Consider the following 20995-nt stretch of genomic DNA (forward strand, 5'->3'; position numbering starts at 1 on the left):
GCTCCGCGGGTGCGAGGCGCGTCATGGGCGCCGGTCCCGCGCCCCAGCGCGCGCCCCAGGCAGCAGAGGCAGCAGCCCGGCTCCCGGTCACGGCTCCGGCCCCGGCCCCGGAGGGCCCCCCGGGGCCTGGGCGTCGGGCCCCACCGCGGTGCGGCGCCTGAGTGCCCCCCGCCCTGCCATGGCGACGGAGCCCCCAGCTCCGCGGCCGCGCCCGCCCGGCCCGGCCCCCGCGTCCCCAGCCACGCCCGCTGGGGCGCCCCCAGCTGCCCCACAGCCGGCGCTCCCCGGCTCACCTCCGCCGCCGCCCCCGCCTCTCCTCCTCAACGGCTGCGTCCCGCTTTCTCACCAGGTTGCCGGGCACATGTACGGCAAAGACAAAGTGGGTGAGTGATCCCGGCCTCAGTTTACTGCTCCGGCCCTCGGCCCTCAGCCCCCAGCAGCGCGGCCCGGGCGCGGTGCCCCGCGAGCCCCGGCGCTTCCCCTCCCCCCGGGCCGGACTTCCTCTACCCAGGCGGGAGGGCCCTCCTGGGACCGGAGCGCCAGGACCCGGCGTCCGGCGGAGTCCCAACGGTGAGGGCGGCCTGGCTCCGAGCCAGCGGTCCCTTGTACTCAAGTCCAGACTCCCGGGGACCCCCGAAGCCCGCAGGGCCAGGGAAGTTTGACGGCTCCAGCCTTCGGGGGGGGGGGCGGGCTGCCTGGCCCAGTCTCCTAGAGGCCCCCGAAGCCTGCGGAGCTAGGCTAGGACGAGGGGTTTCTTCAGCCTTCTGGGTGGGAGGCACTGCCATAGTTTAGGGGGCATAGTGGTCTGACTTGCGTAAGGCAGCGCAAGAAATGTTAGCCTGGGAGTCAGGAAGAACAAATCATTGCACGCGGCATGCCTCAGTTTTCCCCTCTGTAAGTTGGGATGTCTTTGGCATCCGCCTTCCAGGAGAACATCTGCCCAGGGCTTTTCCAGCCTCCACGGAGGCTCTCCGTGAGGTTGTAAACGGAGAATGAGGGTCCCGCGGGAGTCCCTGCAAGGCCCCCGCTGTGGTTTTCCCGGTCTTTGTGCGGATCCCCAGGGCTTAGCCCCGTACCCTACACATAGTGGGCGCGCTTCATCAATGGGCATGGACTGACTGCAGAAGGGGACTAATGAATGACCTGCAGCCTCTCGCCTGCTGAAGGCCTGGGCTTGGCCCAGCTCCCGCCCTCATTCGTGGTTTGGGAGCCCGAGACCCGGATGGGGAAGGGGATTCCTCATTCCTAGTTTGTAGAGACGGAGGAGTCTTAGAGGGAAGACAAGGAGGATTTCTGGAGTGTCTGCCCACTCCCAGGAGCTGGGATCGGCACTGGCCCCAGTTTATGTCAGGTGACCGCACCACCACGCAGAGCTACTGCTGTGATGATCCCCATTTTACTGGTGAGGAGACTAGCCTAAGGTAGCATTGAACTCAGGTCTCCACTCCAAGACTTCAGTGCTCTAAATTGCTTCCCCTGGGTCACTTAGTCCAGCCACTTTTACACACAAGGAAACAGCTTTTAAAGGTAGGGGTCTTTTTAGGTGGGAGGCAGGACAGAATGGGAGAGAATTGGGGGTTTTTCCTTGGGCAGGAGGGGTGGGGAATTGAAATGCTCATCCTAGTTGTGACAGGCAGGAACTTCCCTTTACTGGGTAGGGTAGGGAAGTAGGCGCTCCCCTGAATGCTGGGGCAGCTGTAGAGCTGGAGGGGCCTTTTTTGGGGGGGGGGAGGGTTTGTTTTTGTTTGGTAAGTGTGTGAGTCAGCCTTATCTTGATTTCTCCAGCTCTTCTCTTCCTCTCCCACCTCCTGCTTTCCTGGACATTCTTAGTGAAGCCCCAATTCCTGCTTTACAATAAGCTCTCCTGAGGGATCATTTACTGCTGTGGGAGGGCCAGGAGTGAGGGAATAGAAGGTCTAAACTGGAGGGCTTGTTCTACTCCAGACAAAAGTGTCAGACTTTTTCCAAAATAGTGGTACCACATTGCCTTTAATCCCCTTTTGTCAGACAATTTGACTTTCAGAATCCACAATTATACATTGTTGTTCCCTCTGGGGAGAGGTGGGAGTAGTATGATTTAAAGATAGTTATTAAAAGAAACACCACGCTGATGTATCTAAAAGTAGCACCACATTCTTTTGCTGCCCCTCCAAGTTCATATTCTGGTCATGGATAGACTTTGAAAGCCTGAATAGTCTTGTGAATTTACAACTTTTTCCTGTGTGGCACGATTCCTTTGCAGGATGGCCTTTGTAAGGCCATCTAATGTTGTCCCTGCCCCCCTAGCTCTTTGGCACCGGTTTGCCTGGGTACAAGGGGGACTTGTTTAGAGAATGATTGTGGATCTGGGCTAGTCATAGACTGCACTTGAGAGATGACTTGCAAACCTGCAGCAGTGGCTCTTGAGTAAGGATCACAAGCTGTTTCCTGAGTGTTGGCCTTCCACAGCCAGGGTGGTCCTGAAAAAGAGAAACTAAGTGGCCCACGTGGATTGAACCCCTGACCTTGATCCTTTTATGCTGCTGATTAAATCAGATGAGCTAATCAACTCTGGAGGAAGGCAAAGGCTTGAAAAGCCCGATAGCAAGTCTGAGTTGGAAGGCAGCCCAATGTTTTATGTAGGCTAATTAGATGTTATTCTCAGAGCTTGTACCACCAGGTAAAGTGTTGGGGAGGAGGGTGCTAAAAAGGTGTGTGAAGGAGACTGCTGGCTGGCTCCAAAGGTGCTGCTAGAATCCATGGACAGGTGAATGGATTAGAATTTAACAAAAAAAATCAGGAGTTTAGGTTCAATTATTGTGGAATAATTCAGTTATTACTTTGAATTTTCTGTAAAAAGAGAATCATACCTTGGTCTGTCTTGTCATTGGCTACTTCAGTTGTTTTTATATTATCTTTCCCCATTAGACTGTGAGTTTCTTGAGATCAGACTGTCTTTTGCCTTTCTTTTTATCCCTAGGGGTAGTAGAATAGTGCCTGGGATGGATATAGTAGGTACTTAATAAATGCTTGTTGGTTTGGTTGTTCAGCTTTTGATTGAAGACTTACTGTGGCATGAGTATTATGCCTAGTGTCAAATTCCCCCTCAGACAGTCAGTCATTGTATGACCAGGTGCAAGGCACCCAGACTCTGCCTCATGGACTTGATGGCTTCTAAGCCCCTTGCAACTCCAAATCAATGATCCTGTGGGTAACCTGTTACCCTTCTGAGGCACTGATTTAATTTTTAATCAGCTCTAAGTCAGCCATAGGGGAATGCCAGCCTCCATTCTTCCTTCTTAGTTCTCTCCCTTAGAATTAGATAAGCTAATCTCTTCTCTTTCTCCCTTCTCTAAACTTAGACTCCACTATACCAGCTATCCTCACCCTTGTTAAGATTCTTCTCCAGGCTAAACATTCCCTGTTCTTGTGTATAGACTTTTAACCTCAGTTCATAGAGAAATCAATTTCCTGGAGCACCTTTGGTATGTGGTGTGCTTCACTAATATTAAAAAATAGAAACTTGTTTCCATTTCATCTGAACTTTTATACTAAAGTCTGAAGTTCCCCTGAGATTCTCTTCCATTTACATGACAGATGGCTGGGACTTATTGGCTAAGTTTCTCCCCCTCCCCTTGGATGAGAGTTCCCTGAGGAACAGGGACTGTGGTTTTGCTTCTCTTTGTGTCCCTAGCACTTAGCAAGCACCCAGTAAAATACAAGCTTGTTGACTGACTTAAATCTATTACATAAAATGGTTTTGGCCTCATTAGGAAGGCAACAGGATCTGCTTTAATAGCTGGTTTTTGGTGATGTAAACTCAGGCCGGGGAAGTCTTGGTGTTTGATACTTATTGGACAATATACTGGACTCTACTTTTTTTTTTCCTCAATCACTTGTAAAAGATGAGAGTATTATATCATCATCACAAAAATTTGTAAGCAGAAGCATGTATGAAATTCTTTATTTTAAAATTCTTCTGTATTCAGGTTTATGCCATCCTTTAAGCTTCAGAGAATCTTAAAGAGTTGGCAGTGTAGCCTATACACAAATCTCTGAGTGTACATATCTTGGTGTTACATCTGAAGAGAAGATGAACATGCCCATGTGTCCCCCAACCTCAAAAAAACCTTCCCTTGATCCACCTGTTGTTGCTTGTGGTGGTCCTATTGAGCTCTTCTTATTTTAGGAGCCAATTTTCCTTGAGGAAGTTAATCTCAACTTCTATTTCCTCTCACTTCTTAAATCTCTGCACTCTGGCTTTCAACTTTATCATGCAATTCAACCTGTTCTTTCTAAAGTTACCATTGATCTCTTAATTGACCAGCCTAGTGGTCTCTGATCTTCTCAGTTATTCTCCTCTCTCTGGGTTTCAGTACTCACTCTCTCCTGGTTCTCCTCCTACTTGTCAGACCACTCCTTCTCTTGACTGGATCTTTATCTATGGTCATGTCTACTAAACTTGGAATGAACTTGGACCTCCCCTGCTTTTCAGAATCTGCATCTTCTCTTTCATGAAGCCTTTTTTGTCACCTCTCCCTCTCATCCTCTCCAGCTCCCCTGCCTTTAAATTAAATTAAATTTTAAAAGATTCTTTTAGTGATCTTTCCCTTGTCTCTAATCATAGCCTTCCTTATGTCACTCTTAGCCACATAACTCTTATGTGGACCTGGCAGACACATAGCAGGTACGTGGTAGCAAGTGGGGTCTGTGATATCTTCCTTGTGGGGAACTACTTGGTGTGGCAGATTGCAGTTCATGCACACCTTTTCATCCTGTGCTTTCCCCATAAATTCTCCACCATACCAGTGCCCACTGGGCTTCTACCAATTGTGTGAGGGGGAAGGAGTCTTTCTTTAGTTACTTTGGTGTAATGTGGATAGCAGTGGAGCAGGTGGCTATCTGTAGGTTATCCTTCATGGTCACCATATGTTCTGGACAGGGCCTGAGTCAAGCCATTCCCTTGGGAGTTTAAATTTATTATGGCAGTGACATGAGAGGCTCAGAGATAATTCAGCTGTTAACAAAAAAGATTTCTTTTCTTCCTCCTTGCTGGAGAAGGATTTTCATTGGGGACAACTGGGAGTTCCAGCTGGATGAAACTTTTCCTGCTTTGGAGTTACCAGGCAAGCCCCAGAGGGTGGCTTTAGCTGCTAGAGCCCCTTCTGGCTATTGTGGAGTCAGGAGACCAGGTAGTCACTACAGCAACCTGAGCCAATCAAATCTCAACTACAATTTAAAGCCCATTTTAGGAGAAAACCAGGCTAACTTAAATGGAGGCCAGGAGTAGGATACCGCTACCACCTTCCCTTCCAGGTCCTGTCTCCCTGATGACATCCCTTGTATGGTATAGAAGCCAACCTACTTCTGTTGGCTGCCTCACCACACCTTTCTCCTTTTCTACCATGATGACCTTCAGCTTCAGTTCTTTGGAGTAGAAGAGTATCATTAAAAGGATGACTTTTGTTTTTGTTTTTTTAAACCCTTAACTTCTGTGTATTGGCTCCTTGATGGAAGGGTAGTAAGGGTGGGCAATGGGGGTCAAGTGACTTGCCCAGGGTCACACAGCAGGGAAATGTCTGAGGCTGGATTTGAACCTAGGACCTCCCATCTCTAGGCCTGACTCTCAATCCACTGAGCTACCCAGCTGCCCCTAAAAGGATGACTTTTGTTACCAGGATAATCTTGGATGTCATTATGAGCACTGCTCAATTTCCAGTTTCCCACAGTAGTTTTATTTCTTCAACATTTGCAGATCAGATCTGGACCCAGCTAATTAACTACCTGTAGTTTCTTTCCATTATCTCTGTGTGTGAGCTCACAGTGCAGGCACAAATACACTTCCGCTCATGTCATTTTCTGTACAACAGATACCCTTAATTTGCTTTTTTTTTTTTAATGTGGGAATAATTATGTCCCTCTAGGATGAGTGTGGAGCCTAGAACTCTGGAGCTTAGTGCAGTGCTCTCCATAGCAGGAAGAAATGGAGCATTTCACCATTATAGTCCATGGTAAAAGGATTAGTTTCCCCCCTTTCCAGTCTTATTACACATGAGACTTCTTGACTGTCCTCACTATTCCTCTTGTATAATACTCCGTCTTCCATGTCAGTGCCTTGGCACTGGCCTTCCCCCATGTCTCGAAGGTACTTTCTCCTGACTTATGCCACGTAGAGTCTCTGGGTTCCCTCAAAGCCCAGCTCAGTTGTCATCTTCTACATGAAGCCTTTCCTATAATTCCATTCCCCCCAACTGCTGGCACTTGCCCCACCAACTTATCTTTTATCTGTGTTGTTATATTTAGCTTATACCTAGGGGCACATTGTCTCCTCTAGCTAGATTTTAGGCATTTTAAGGTCCGGAACTCTTCTTTTGTCTTTATATCCCCAGTGCCTAGCACATAGTAGCTAACCATGCATGTAAAAAATATAGTCAAACCCCTTCATTAGATGATATGGAAAGATATATTCAAATGGGAATGAAACCTAAGAAATCATTATGAATCGAGATCCCTGATTTAAAACCAGGTACATGCTTTGTTAATTGTTGATTGATTATAGCCTAGAGAAGACTTGTATGGATGGGACTGAGTGCTCCTCTTATAGTCTATAGATATTTGAAGGGATGTCATGTGAACAGATTTTTCTGCTTCCTAGGGGCAGAATCAGGAACAAGTAGGTGAAAGTTGCTGTGAATCAAATATAGATTTGATGTCAGGAAAAACTTCCTATAAATTAGAACTCTCTCAAAGTAGAATGTACTACCTGAAGAGGTGCTGGGTTCTTGATTACCTGAAGTCTTCAACCAGAGATTCCTTTTGGATTCAGGTTGGATTACGCAGCACCAAAGGCCCTTCTAACTGTAAAAGTCTGTGATTCTGGAATCTTTCTTCCATTTAGACATCTTGCAGGATGGTGGCATTTTTGGAGGAGTATTTTTCTTTGCTATTTTTATTTTGTCCATGACAAAAAGATATGGAGAGTATAAGATCACTCTATGCACACATAACTTCAAATAGGAATTTCATTTACTAGAACAACCTTTGCCTTGAAGAGCATATCATAGACAAGAGCCCATGAAAGATATAAGGAACTTTTTTTGATGATGTGGATCACTCAAGGTTCAGCTCAGTTGCCATCTCCTATAGGAAGCATTTTCTGATCCTTTTTTGGTATTAGAACTCTCTTTTATGCTGTTTTCTGCTCCCTAGTAGAAAGGAAAGCTGGATTTGTTTTCTATTTTACCTTTGTATTCCCAATAACTAGTGTGGAAGAAAAGTATTTTCTGCATTTTGAACATAAGCCTGTCAGAGACAGATTCTATTTATTAGATTAATTCTAATTCTAAATTACTTCTGCTTAGAGGGAAATCCCAAGGGTTGGAATTTATCCTGCTCTTGAAAGTCTCTCACAGGCTATTTTTGAATTATATTGTATAGTAATGCCAAAGACCAATGTATGCAGTAAGATTGGACATAGTTATAGAGCTTCCAAGTTCAATGAAGTTTGATTCACCAGAGCTATAGTTATTTAAATGTAGGCACACCCTGGAGAATCATTTCCCCCAAACTGTCCAACTCTTCTTTAACCACTCCCTTTGGACCTTAGAGTTTAAAGATTCTCCTTCCCACCTGGTCAAAGGTGAACTCGGAGAAAACCTTTTATGGACAGAATTAAATAGATTTCATCTTTCCCTTAGTCTTATCTTGATCTATCACTTCCTGGGAGTAGGTCTTAGACTGATTAGGGCCTCCCTTTAGGAACTAGATCCTACTTCAATAAGATTTTATGTTAAATAATTTCAGGGGAGAGCATTGTTTCAGAATTGACTTGGGGCTTCAAACTAAAGTATTGTTCTAATGTTATATTTTGTAATATGTAGCATAGAGGAGGGAATTAATTGGGGAGGTGGACTCACTATGCTTCCACACTGCACAGTGTTTGTAGGCACTGATAAATGTAGGCATAAGATGAATATAAATTGAATTGTATGTTGATTTAATTTGATGAGTCTCAGTCAGATTCTTCATACCTCATCTTCTACAGAAGGTAGGGGGCAAATGGGTGGCTCAGTGGATTGAGAGCCAGGCCTAGAGATGGGAGCTCCTGGGTTCAAATCTGCCCTCAGACACTTCCTAGCTGTGTGACCTTGGGCAAGTCACTTAACCTCCATTGCTTAGCTCCTACCCATTGTTTTGCCTTAGAACCAGTATTGGTTGTAAGACAGAACGCAAGAGTTAAAAAAAATGAAGATAATGGTAAATAAGCTGTAGTTATTTTCATGACATTTTTTTGTAAATCCTTATCTTAAGTACTGTGAGCCGAGATGACCAAGTGACTCATGAAATGCTGATTCCTTAGATGCATGATGAAACCAACTCCATTTCTGAGGAGAATTTGTCAGACTTTGTCCTCTTAATTGCATCTCCATCTCCATCTTGTGTTCTGCTTTCAGAGCAATACTGTAAGATTGTTAGGGCCAGTTGCTCTAGTAATATGTTTACTTGTCAGTCCAAAAAGCCTGGAGATACTTGGAGTATTCTCTGCCCCTGGGACTGACACTGCCCCAGGACATTTACTATAGGTGCAGAAGATGCCTCTGTGTGTTAGCTAGGACGAATTTTAGTTAGAAAAAAAAGAAAAGCTCATCTAAGAGAGAAGTTGAGCTTATTCAGAGCAGCTAGTAATCAGTGCATCTGCTTCCAGAATGAATGTTACCTGCAAAAACTATTAAGTTCCCTTCCCCCCTTCCCCTTCTTGATAATAGATGCTCCAGATTGGTTTTTCTCAGAGATGAAATACATTATAAATCTTGTGATATTCTAAGTTTCTTTTTCTGGTTTGTCTGAAGAGCTTTAATAAAGGTATTAAATTTGTTACTGTACTGTCTTTATCTACTCACTATCTTTTTTTTTTTTTTTTTAAATTTTAAACCCTTAACTTCTGTGTATTGACTTATAGGTGGAAGATTGGTAAGGGTAGGCAATGGGGGTCAAGTGACTTGCCCAGGGTCACACAGCTGGGAAGTGGCTGAGGCCATATTTGAACCTAGGACCTCCTGTCTCTAGGCCTGGCTCTCAATCCACTGAGCTACCCAGCTGCCCCCAACTCACTATCTTTTTTGTGGTTGAGCATTAGACATTAATAGCATTGCCTTTTTTTAAAGGACAGTGATATGTTGGGGTAAGACTTCTTCCAAGGTGCCAAGTTTCCCTAGGGTCTGCCATTCCTGGTAATGTTTTGTAAGGAGGACCCACGGACAAGAAATGTTTGTTGGCTGCCTCATGCCATATTGCATTGCAGTATATTGAGCTTTGGGCCTAGTAAGTACTGAAACTATTTAGCGATTAATTTTTTAGCTATTGATTTAAATTTGTGTATTTTCAATAAAAGCATTCTTAGATAATGTTCAGCTTTTTTTTTTTATCAGATTTTTGTTGATGATTAAACTGTCATGACTCAAAGTACAATTATATGGTCTACTGTCATAAGCCACTCCTAGTTTTAAAGTACCTCATTCCGGCCTTACTTCCTGGATTTGATCTGGCAACTGAATTTATTCTCTGAGTAAATATTGTAAATGAGACTGATCAGTAAATTGTTAATGTTGTCATTTCAATAATTTATTGAAAATTATTTAATTATTAGTAATGGGACTTTTAATTTCTTTGTTTTAGAAGTAATACTTGATGGTGTAGTATTCTTTTTCCCCAGAGCTTTGAAGGAAGGAATGAGTTTTAAAAAAAAGGCGTTTGATAAACTGATTAGTCATAAATACATGAACAAAAACTGTGCCAATTTAGTAATGTAGGAATCAGGATAGGAATATTACAAAATCAATAGATAGGGAAAGTAAGACTTGAAATAGGTCTCTCAGCTGCTTCAGATGGGTGATCTTTATTTAGTGCCCCTTGCTAAAAACTATGGTGCACTGTAAAGGATAGAGTGAGCTTCAGTTCTGGAAGATTTTTCAATAAAGTGGTTCTAGAACTCTTTAGGCAGGGTGCTATAAAATTAATGTGATACCGCTTCTTAGAACAATAGCTTCTGATATTTTCTTTTCCCATCTGTTGAATAATTAATTAGAAATAGCAAATGTTTTAAGGGAATTAGGTTCCTGGTGATAACAATTTCATTTCTGTTCTCAGAATTTTAAAAAGAGGCTTTATAGATTCTTTTGGTTTTCCTATCACTATTACCTCCCTAGATTGGAGTCCTCCTTTGTGATAATTCTGAGCAAATACAAATGATAGTGACCAAATCTGATCCATCAACCCACAGTTTTCTGTCCCAGTCTCCTGTTGAATTATCTGATTCCTGGAACCTTCATTTTTTTCCAGTTACTGAGCATTTAGTGTGTTTTAGCCATATTTTTGTGATATTACTCTAGTTATTATTTATTATTCTTAGAATCTTTGATATTAACTAGAATGGACAATTCAAAAATGTTTCCTTGTATGTTATTTTCTTTATATAGTCCTATGCCAACTGTACATTATTGAATGCAGTGCTATGTAGTAGAAAATGGTTGAAGAAAAATTGGAATTTATATAATGGAAAATCTATGATTAGAAAGAATTTGCATCAGTGATTGTAGTGGCAGCTCCATAGAGCCCATGGCCTTGTAAGAATTCTCATAAATTTGATCCATTGATTTTCCTAATAATGACTAATAGTTGAATTTAGTGGCAACTGTCTGTAATTATTCTTCACATCTTGCACTTTCCCTTATGCTCTCTCTATGACTATATTACATTTATATATATATAGTCTTCCTGCTTTTCCTTTTTTAATCAATAAATAATTTTAATGGTTTTTATTGTTGACATTGATTTAGGGATGCTTATTTTTATGGACTAGGTATTCTCCAAGTCTTACTTGCTGTTCTGTCAGCTACCTTTCTTTATATAAAATTTAGTCAGTTAAATATCCTGCTCATAGTGCTTGGGGTTCAATTTCAGGGAGAGCTGCTGGCACCTTTTTACAGCAGAAGGAAAGTTATCAGAGGTGTGAAATAGGAAGATCCTTCCTCTGTCTCTATAAAGGAAAGTTTCAAGGAAAATGTAATTGGTCATTACCCTATTTGGGAGTGAAAATAGGGTCTTGAAACCAGAAAAGCCATGGTAGGGGGCAGCTGGGTGGCTCAGTGGATTGAGAGCCAGGCCCAGAGATGGGAGGTCCTGGGTTCAAATCTGGCCTTAGACACTTTCTAGCTGTGTGACCCTGGGCAAGTCACTTAAGCTCCATTGCCTAGCCCTGACCACTCTTTTGCCTTAGAACCAATACCCAATGTTGATTCTAAGACTGAAGGTAAGGGTTTAAAAAATAAAAAAAGAAGCAGCAGCAGCCATGGTGAATACTTCCCTCCAACAGAGGACTAACATGTAAGGTTTTGGAATAAATATGGCTGTATTCCTTTCTGGAAACACCAGAGCCATGCCTTGGTTTCCAGAGTTTTCAGGCTTGGTTTATGGAAATCTCTCACTTTGAATAATACTGGTAACAGCAGTAACTATAACTGGCCCTGTACAGTTCCTTACATACATTCTCATTTGTTTCTCACAACCACCTTGTGGGATGGGAACTATTGGGAGGAGGTTAATAATAGAACTAGAGATATCATTTGTCTTCATTTTATAGATGAAGAAACTGGGCTTGGGTTTTGATTTATTCATTTGATATCACACTGCAAGCAAATGTTAGTTGGAATTTGAATCCAGGTTTTCTTGATTCAGAGGCTGCCTCTTTTCACTTTGTATCCTTTTAGGCCTATTTAATATCATATTTTTTTCTCCAATTGGGGGGGCACCCATTTTGAGACGAGTTTTTTGCTACAACAAAGAACTTTCATCACTGTATTGTGCCTTTGTTGCCATCTTTGCCTTCTTTGGGGTCTTTGCCCAGTAAGGGGATTGTTGGATCACAGAGTAGATGCACTTTACTTGCCTCATTTCCAACTTGTGTACAGAATATTTGGACCATTTCATAGCCCTGCCAAGAGTGTGTCAATGTACTTGTCTTCCTGTATATCTTCTTTGACATCGAGTATTTTTCTGATGTATTTGGTATGAGGTGAAATCTCATTTGTTTTAATTTGCATTTTTCTTGTTGATAATTTTTGGGTATGTTTTCATTTGATCATTTGTATTCTGCAACTCTAGCTTCTCTGGGCCATTTGTTTGGGTAAGTTCTCTGTCAGTTTTGTAGATTTCAGACTTTCATTGATATTTAATGCAGGTATTTGTTTTCACTACCATTTTAGTTCTGGTTCTGCATTGATTTGATTTGTGCAGAAACTTTTCTAATTGTCTGTACTTAAATTGCCTGTTTTTTTTTTTTTATAATTTGTGTCCTTGTTTGCTTAAAAAATTTCCCCTCTAACCATAATTTTACAAAGTACCTGGGCTTGTATCATCTTAGTTTTTATGTGGTTTGACCTTTTATATCCTGATTATGTGACCACTGGAAAGTTTTCTGTTGTGAGATCTAAGGTATGTATGCTAAGCCGTATTTCTGCCAAATTACAATTTGGACAGCAATTCTCCTGAAAAAGGGAGTCCTTTGCATAGTAATGAGGGTTTATCAAACATTGGACTACTGTTTTTTAAAAATAAATTTTTATTAATATTTTTCTTTGCCAGAATCACCCCTTATTAGAAAGAATAAAAGGAGGGAGAAAGAGTTAAATGGTTGTATTTAAAAATGCCATTATATTGAATGACCGCACCTCTGCAAAGAACTTGGTGGGGACTTTCTTATTTCTTCTTTGAGGCCAAGCTTGGTGTTTTTATACATACATTCTCTCTTCCTCCTTACCTATAATATACATATATTAAATACACACATATATATATATCCATGTAAATGTTTTTATTTCTAATACATACCAAACAAAATGAGCATTTGAATACACATAGGAGAAAAGAAAAAGAAAACTGAAACTTCAAACATTGATTGTGTCCAGCTTTCTTTTCAAGTATAATTCAACCCAGGTCCCTCAAAGCCTCATATTCCTTTTGGCCTAATGTTCTCTTCTGTGTAATTAAAAAAAAAAAAAAGCTCCAATGACTTTTCTTTTTAAAAATTTCCTTTCTCTTGACCTTCCCAGCAAAACTCTTTAGCCTCTATTTCCCTTTTACCTTTCTCTCTAGTTGGAACAAAGAAAAAAAACAATTTTGTATACATATGCAGAGTCAAGCAAAATAAATCCATACTTTGGACTGACTAGATTACTGTTCTCACTTTTTTGGTTCCTTGCTTTTCTTCTTTCTCACTGACCTACTTTTTTGTTTTTGTTTTTAAGCTGGTACCAAAGAGATTTGGTGGGTACAGCTTTATAGCCTGATTTTAAATTTGGTAATGCTATGTCCCCTTCATTCATAAGTTTTTTTATTATATCCCTTAAAATCTTAAGACCATTGAATTTTCTAAATGAGTTTTTTTATTCTTTTGACTAATTGTAACCTAACTCTTTTGAGTTGTGATGAGTTTTCCAGCTATTTAAATCTCTTTATTTCTGTCCACAGTATTTGTATTTGTAGTTGTATAATCGATTATTTGTGTCTTGGTAGTTTGACTCACTAGTAGACTTTTTTATTCATTCTATTGTTATTTTGAATTGAATTTCTCTTCCCATTTTAATTTGCTATGTAGAAATGCTAATAACTTGTGTGTCAATTTTGTATACTGATATTAGTCATCTCAGTTTGCTGATTTTGGGGGAACTTTCATGTCAGCTGTTAACATGGATAGTTTTATTAATATTTATCTTTGTCTTAATTGCTACAGCTAGCATTTCTAGAAGTATGCCAAATACCAGTAGAAAAAGGGGGCATCATTGCTTTACCTTTATTTGTCCTGGGGAAAACTTTTAGGGTAAATTTTCTATGTTGTAAAAGATGTAAGCTCCTATTTTTAAATAGATAGTTTTGGTCACATTGGAAGAAAGGCTTTTTGATGCTTCTGCTTTAAGGAGTTAAATGAGAGGCAGGGTAGAGATAGAGAACTGGCTTGGAAATCAATAAAGCTCTGCCCCTGGCACACACTGACTGAGACTATAAAGGGGAAAATTATAGTTTGCTTGGACTGAATATGAAAAGGGGTGGTCTCCAAGAATTGAATAAATATCAATTCTAAAATGATTTTAGCAATTTATTTATGAAATATAGGTGAGAGTAAAAGTAGAGAATTGAGAAGAGGGCAGAGTAAGAGATCTTGCTTAGTGAACTAGATCATGTGTTCAAGTCAAGTCAAGCTTTACTCCGGCAGGGCTCCAGAGACCCCAGCTGGCGAGCCTAAAAGTCAATTAACAACTCCCAGTCGGAGGCTTCCCTCCGGGGAGCTAAGGGAGGTGGCCTTTGTCACTCACCACATGTAGTTCTAAGGAGAATAGAAAGCAGTTCCAGGTCCTCAGCCAGGTCCGGTTCAAGGCCTCACACTGTCTCACAGGAAGTTGTCACTCCTGTCAGGATTTACATGTGCCAATCACCACAAAGGCTTTGCTGAGGACTGCCTGGGAGGGGGTGGGGGTGGGGGTGGGGCCACAGGTGGGTCCCAGACCTCCCCCACAGGAGGATTGAGTGGGTGTTTAGATTTTTAGTGATTAAATCTAGAAATGGGCTGGGTAGGATTAATCCCATCTTCACATGACCCAGAGCAAGTCACTTCATTTCACAAGAGGAAAGGGAGTTTTCTTATCCAGGAGTTACCTCTGCCAGTGAAGTCAAAGATCTAGTCACTGACCTACCTAGATTTGCCAATTGTTCTTTTTACATCTATTGAAATAATCTTGTAGTTCTTATTCTCTTTCTTGCAGTTTTGCTAATTGCTTTCCTAATGTTGAATTCTATGTATCCCTGGTTTGAAGCCAATTTATTGCTGTAGTCTCTTTAAATCAAATCCTGTCATGAGAATTGGATTTAAAATTTTTTTGCATCAAGATTCACATCTTGATCTAGACAGCTCTCTGTCTCCCTTGTTTGCATATCAGGTCCATATTTGTCTCATAACAGGATTTTTTATTTTTGAGAATAGTATAGTATATTCTTTTAGTATAGATATTATTATGAGTTCCTTAGTATGTTTTGATTTGCATTTCTCTGTGGAGGCAGCTGGCATAATGGATGCAGCATCAGACTTGGAGCCAGGGATAGACAGGTTGAAATCACTACCTCTGTTTCCCAGAGGAAGTCATATAATCTCTGTGAACCCTAATTTCCTTTTTGGTAAACTGAGGATCACAGTATCTGCAGTCTCTATTTCCCAAGGTTTTTGTGAGACTCAAATTATGTAAAATTCTTTGCAAACCTTTAAAAAAGTCTCTTTCCAATCTATTACCTTTTTGTTTTTTAAAAAATGAACAGGAATTGATTTTTGATCTCCCTCTCTCACTGAGGAAAAAATAAAATCAGAACCTTTGTAACAAATATATAGCCAAGCAAAACAAATTCCTTCATTTCTAGTCCCTGACAAATTGATATTCCTAAATCCTAAATCTGATAGATGTATGACTGGCCTGCTTGAGAAGTTTTAATATGTCTCATCTCTCTTCTAGGATCAAAAACCAACACCTCTGTTGTTTAGCATTTGAAGTTCTTTAAGTTCTAGCTCTAATCGGTACTGATAATAAATTATTCTCCATCTCAGTGAATAGAACTTCCAATCTGGAGTCAGGAACCCTTGAGTTTCAGATTGAGCCATGGATGCTTACTAGCCTTTATCCTGCCAAGTCACTTAACCTCCTAGTTTCCTCACCTGTAAAATGAAATAATAATTCTGTCTGCCTCATAGATTTGTTGTGAGGACCTCAAAGTGCTATCATTATGAGCTCTGCAGTCTCACCAAGTAAGCCAACTTTAATTGTCTCCACCTTTCAAAAAAATTTAAACTTTATTTTTTTCAACTGACAATTTCTTTTCTCTCCTTCCCACCTCCCTTTGGAGAAAAAGGAAAACAAAACTCTGAAATCAACATGCCTGATTAAGCAAAACAAATTCCTTTATCATCCATGTTTGAAACAGTTCTATTTCAGAGGATGTATAATACTGTTTCAGAGTTCTTAGAGCTCTTAGTTATTTGTTTTTGCAATGTTGTTATAGATATTGTTCTGCTAGTTCTCTTCATTTAATTCTCTTCACTTTATATAAGACTTCCCATGTTTCTCTAAAACTGTCTCCGTCATTTATTATGTATTCCATTACATTTATAAACCATAATTTGTTCATTCCCTATTTGATGGGTACTCTTTTAGTTGGCAATTCTTTGCCACTACAAAAAGAGCTACTAACATCATTTTACATTTGTCTCCTTTTCCTTTTTGTTGATCTCTTTGACGTGTAGCTGAGTATAGATATTGCTGGTGGTAGTGGTATCCAAGTTCTTTGCAAACTTTAAAATGTTATAGAAAGAATGACTTTATTAATTATTACTGGGTCAAAGGGTAATTTTTAGGACTTATTTGTGTAAAAGGTAAAAATTATAGTTGGACTGGATATTTAAAGTTTGGTCGCCAGGAATCAATTTTCAAAATTCCAATGAAAGACCCAAGTCAGGATGGCTTTTATGGTAGTTTATTTATAAATGGGAAGAGTAAATGAAGGGGAAGAGAGAGAGAGAGAGAGAGAGAGAGAGAGAGAGAGAGAGAGAGAGAGAGAGAGAGAGAGAGAGAGAAAGAGAGAAAGAGATTGATTTTCATGGCTATTGATATTCAGGCAGCTAGGTGATGGTTGATAGAATGCTGGACCTTGGAGTCAGGAAGACTGAGTTTAAATCTGGTCTCAGACACTTAGTAGCTGTGGACAAGTCCCTATTTGCTTTAGTTTTCTCCTGTAAAGTGAGTTGGAAGGAAATGGCAAATTACTCCAGTATCTTTGCCAACAAAACCCCAAATGGGGTCTTGAAAGAGTCAGACATGATTAAAAAATGATTAAGTAACAACTAGTTTATTGCTCAAAATTCTTCCCTTGAAAACTGCTTGTTCATATTCTTTGACTCTTTTTGATAGTTGAGGAATGGCTCTTTCTATTCTATTCTTATAGATTTGAATCATTCCTTGGAATGACCCTTATTAGAGAAACTGGCCACAGAGATTTTTTTTTTCCTAGTTGCTAATTTCTCTTTTCATGTTTTTAGCTGCATTGGTTTTGTTATTGCAAAACCTTTAAAATTTTTAAATCAAAAGTTGTCTTTTATTTTATTCAGTTTTCTCTATTCCTTTTATGGTCATGAATTCTCTTTCCCTCCCTGTAGACCTTAAACTTTTTCTTTGCTAAGGTTGTTGCCCTTATGTCTAGGTCAGTATGCATCTGGAGTTTATTTTCGTATATGTTTTGAGGTGCTGGAATAAATCTAGTTTCTGCCAGACTTATTTCTAGTCTTCCCAGAAGTTTTTGTTAAATTGTTAGTTCTTACCCCAGGAACTCAGGACTTTGGATTTGTCAAGCACAGGGCTACTGGGTTTATTTCCTTCATCATATTGTCTATCCAGTTTATTCTACTGATTGGATTGATTGAAATCTCCTATTTCTTAAAAGTACAAAATTGTTTTAATGATTATTGCTTTGTAATATAATTTGAAGTCTAATACAGCTAGCCTCCCTTCTTACCCACTTTTTTGCCCATTATTTTCCTTGAAATTCTTGGCATTTAATTCTTTATATGAATTTAATTTCTATTTTTTCTAGCTCTCTAAGGTAATCTTTTGATAGTTTTATTGGTATGGGGCCGAGTAAGCTAATTTAGATAGTGTTGTGATTTTTATTTGTTAGGCCTACCCACAAGCAGCCAATATTTCTCTAGTTATTTTATTTTTATTTTTTATTTCCCTTATTCTTTAATTATATTCATATAGTTCTGTATCCTTTGGTAGGTAGACTCCCATGCATTCCATATTTTGTCATTATTTTAAATGCAGTTCCTCTCTGTTCAGTTTTGTTAGTAATATACAGAAATTAACTGGCATTTCCTGATTACTCCAGTTACTACTACCCTACCTCCTTCACCTGATCCAATAATTTAATTTTTTTTAACATATCTGCTCCATAAAGGTAGGAAGTGTTTAATTTTTTTATTCCCCGTGTCTAACATAGTGCCTGGCATACATGCAGTAGGTGCTTAATAATTGCTTTTTGGTTAACTGTGTTATACTCTGGTCAGTACCCATCATGTTCTCACTTCTTTTTCTTTGGTTGATCTTCATTTTTAATTCTTTAAAGACTGTAGCATTCCATCATCTATAGCCCTACATTATTTCTAGAAGAATATAGCATGTGCAGAAGAACATGGAGCTGGGACCTGAGGGTCTGGGTGCTCTCTCCAGTGATGCTAGTTTCTGCCTAGTTGTGCTTTCTCTGTAAGTGGTTCACTCACCTTCTTTTAGGCCTTTCTTCACTTTATCCAATATCCAGAAGAGAGTAACAGAGTACTTGAGCTTTCCATGTATATTTGAATTGTTCCTCCATTATCTCTCTTATATCTATAAAGGAATTTTGTATCAGTTAGACTTAGGAGAGCCTTTCATGTAGCACTTTGTTCCACTGAATCAAATGTTTCTTGGGAGTCATTATAAACAGTAAGTATGGCAGGTTCTTGTATTCTCCTCACTTTTAAGTCATTTATGTGCCTATAAAGATGCGATCTGTTATAGAATTACGTATCTATTTTATTACATATCCTATTATATTTTACTAGTGAAAAGTGTGCTTGGTTCATTGAGGGTAAGGTTTGAACTAATTTCCTGCCCTGATAGGAGGCAGCTAGGTGACATAGTAGGTGCCAGGCCTGAAGTAAGAAAGACTCATCTTAAATCTTGTGTTGCTGTGGGACCTTGGGCAAGTCACTTAACCCTATTTTCTCATCTGTAAAATGAGCTGAAGAAGGATATGGCAAACCACTCCAGAATCTCTGGAAATCCAAGAAAACCCCAAATGAGCCATGGAGAGTTGGACATAACTGAAAAAGGATTGAATACCACAGATTTTGGTGAAGGTGAATATGGGCTTCCTGTTTTATATCAGTTCCTCTGACATACCATATCTCTTCCTCATTATCTCCTATGTCCAGAGAAGCTTTAAGGATGATGAAAAATGTGTAAAACATAAGTTTTGGAAATGCTTATCTCCCTGATTGCTAGCATGGAAGTCAACAGAAAGAGTAGAAAGGTATAGAATGCACCAAGACCCTCTCAATCAAATCAACCAACACTTTGATTCTCTGTGATTGGTACAGAGATGGGAATAGGATGTAAAACATTCAGGAAGAAGGAAAGAGAGACTAGTAGACTGTAGAAACTTCATGCTATCCTACATGCTTTCTGGGGAAAAAAATCAACAGGTCCTAGACATGAGGAGGACCAGTAACATCACAAAATGTGAAGCTGATCTCATCATTGTTATTAGAGTCATCTCCGAATCAGCTGCCTGTTTACACTTTGACCACTCAGTTAAAACAAAGGTAAAAAGTAGTAAAAAACCTGGAGTAATAATGTGAAAAAAATATGGCATGCAATTGAAATAGCTCATTCCTAAATTATTTAAAGAAGTAGTTGATAATGAAAAATTGGTAATTGACAGCAGAAATGACATCAGCCCCAATTAGGATTTTATAGGGACGTTTAATTGATATGAATCAGCTGTTATAACAAGGACTTCAAGAGAGTCTAGGTCAGCAAACACTTCATTTCCTTGCCCAGGTGATAGAGATGGCACCCTGAGGCAACTCCAGTTTTCAATAGAAACCTGTTGGTAAAATATTACAAGGAAGAATTGATAGATGATTATGATCAGTATTGCTTCATAAACAGGGAGAAGCATTGAAAGGTAAAACAAGTTTAAAGACAGTTTGGCAAATGATCCAATGCAGCCATCCTGAGGAATCTAAAGGTGGAAATGCCAGGACTAAGATGAAGATTTTTATAACTTTTCATCAAGAGCAGCAGAGCAGCCATATTTGGCCTCTCTGATGTGAACTAGGGGGCCTGCAGCAGAATTGCAGCCAGGGTACCTCCCTAGAGGAGGCAAATGACGGAACACGAGGCATAATTGTGAGGGGTTCAATTCACCAAAGATCCAATGGAGACACGGGGAAAAGCCTTGGCTGCGATGGAGAAAAGGATTAAAGTCTGCCTCAGAGTCCTTATCCTTCCTTCTCTACAAATTCTTTGAGACTTGTTTACATGAGAATAGTTGATGAATGACTTAAGGAAGTCAACCACACTGGAGGGTGGCCAGGAGAGGCTATCTCCTATGTGAATCCTTATCACATAGCATAGCACTGGCCTGTTGAATCCTAGATCTAGAGCAGGAAGGGACTTCTGTAGCATCTATTTCCAAGCCCTTTTTAGGCCCAGGAAGTCCTCAGTGAGTCCCTCCTGAGCCTCTTGTGCTTCTGCCTCACTCCTTCCTTTCTGCAGCATGCTTGGCCTCCTTCTTCAGTTATTGATGCCTCTTGGTTTTACATCAGCAACCATTTCTGGATGTACCACGTCCTGCCTTTGTACCCTCTGCTGTGACAAAGAGGAACATGAAAGCAGAAGCAACAGTAGATAGTAGCCCGGCTCAGACTTTCTGCTTTACACTCAGCTCTGCTCTGCTCTGCTGGGCTGCCTGACTTCTTGGCTCCAAATTGGGGGGAGGGGAGGAGACGAGACAGTGTTTTTTTCCTGTTTTTGATCTTCTTTTCTCTCATTCACTCCAGGGACTTGCCCAATGCATTATGTCTCTGGCCCTCTTTTCTTTAAGCTCTTTTCATCTGCTGGCTGCCTTATCTGAAGAAACCAGGAGGCAGGACTTTTAAGCTTGGCTTGAAATTTCTGCCTCTTTTATGATCCTGGGCAAGACACTTAATTTCTGCCAACCTCAGTTTCCTCATTTGCAAAATGGGGATAATAGCATCTATCTCACAGGAGATAACATGTAAAGCTCTTTCTAATACTTAAATTGCATTTTAAATATTGGATATAAATTATAATGGAGGAAGGCTATTATGATTATTAGCACTCATTTTTTTTTTAAACTCTTACCT

The 20995-nt window shown here is 40.3% G+C and overlaps 1 protein-coding gene across 1 annotated transcript in view; it reads left to right on the forward strand.

Moving 5' to 3' along the window:
• Positions 1-178: 178 nt before the first annotated feature.
• Positions 179-20995, forward strand: part of IPMK (inositol polyphosphate multikinase) — a 78432-nt gene continuing 57615 nt past the window's right edge. The window contains exon 1 of the mRNA XM_044662949.1: positions 179-383. Coding sequence (XP_044518884.1) covers positions 179-383 — 205 coding nt within the window. The remainder of the gene's footprint in view (positions 384-20995) is intronic.

The sequence above is a fragment of the Gracilinanus agilis genome, chromosome 2 (genome assembly GCF_016433145.1).
Source record: "Gracilinanus agilis isolate LMUSP501 chromosome 2, AgileGrace, whole genome shotgun sequence".
Lineage (NCBI taxonomy): Eukaryota > Metazoa > Chordata > Mammalia > Didelphimorphia > Didelphidae > Gracilinanus > Gracilinanus agilis.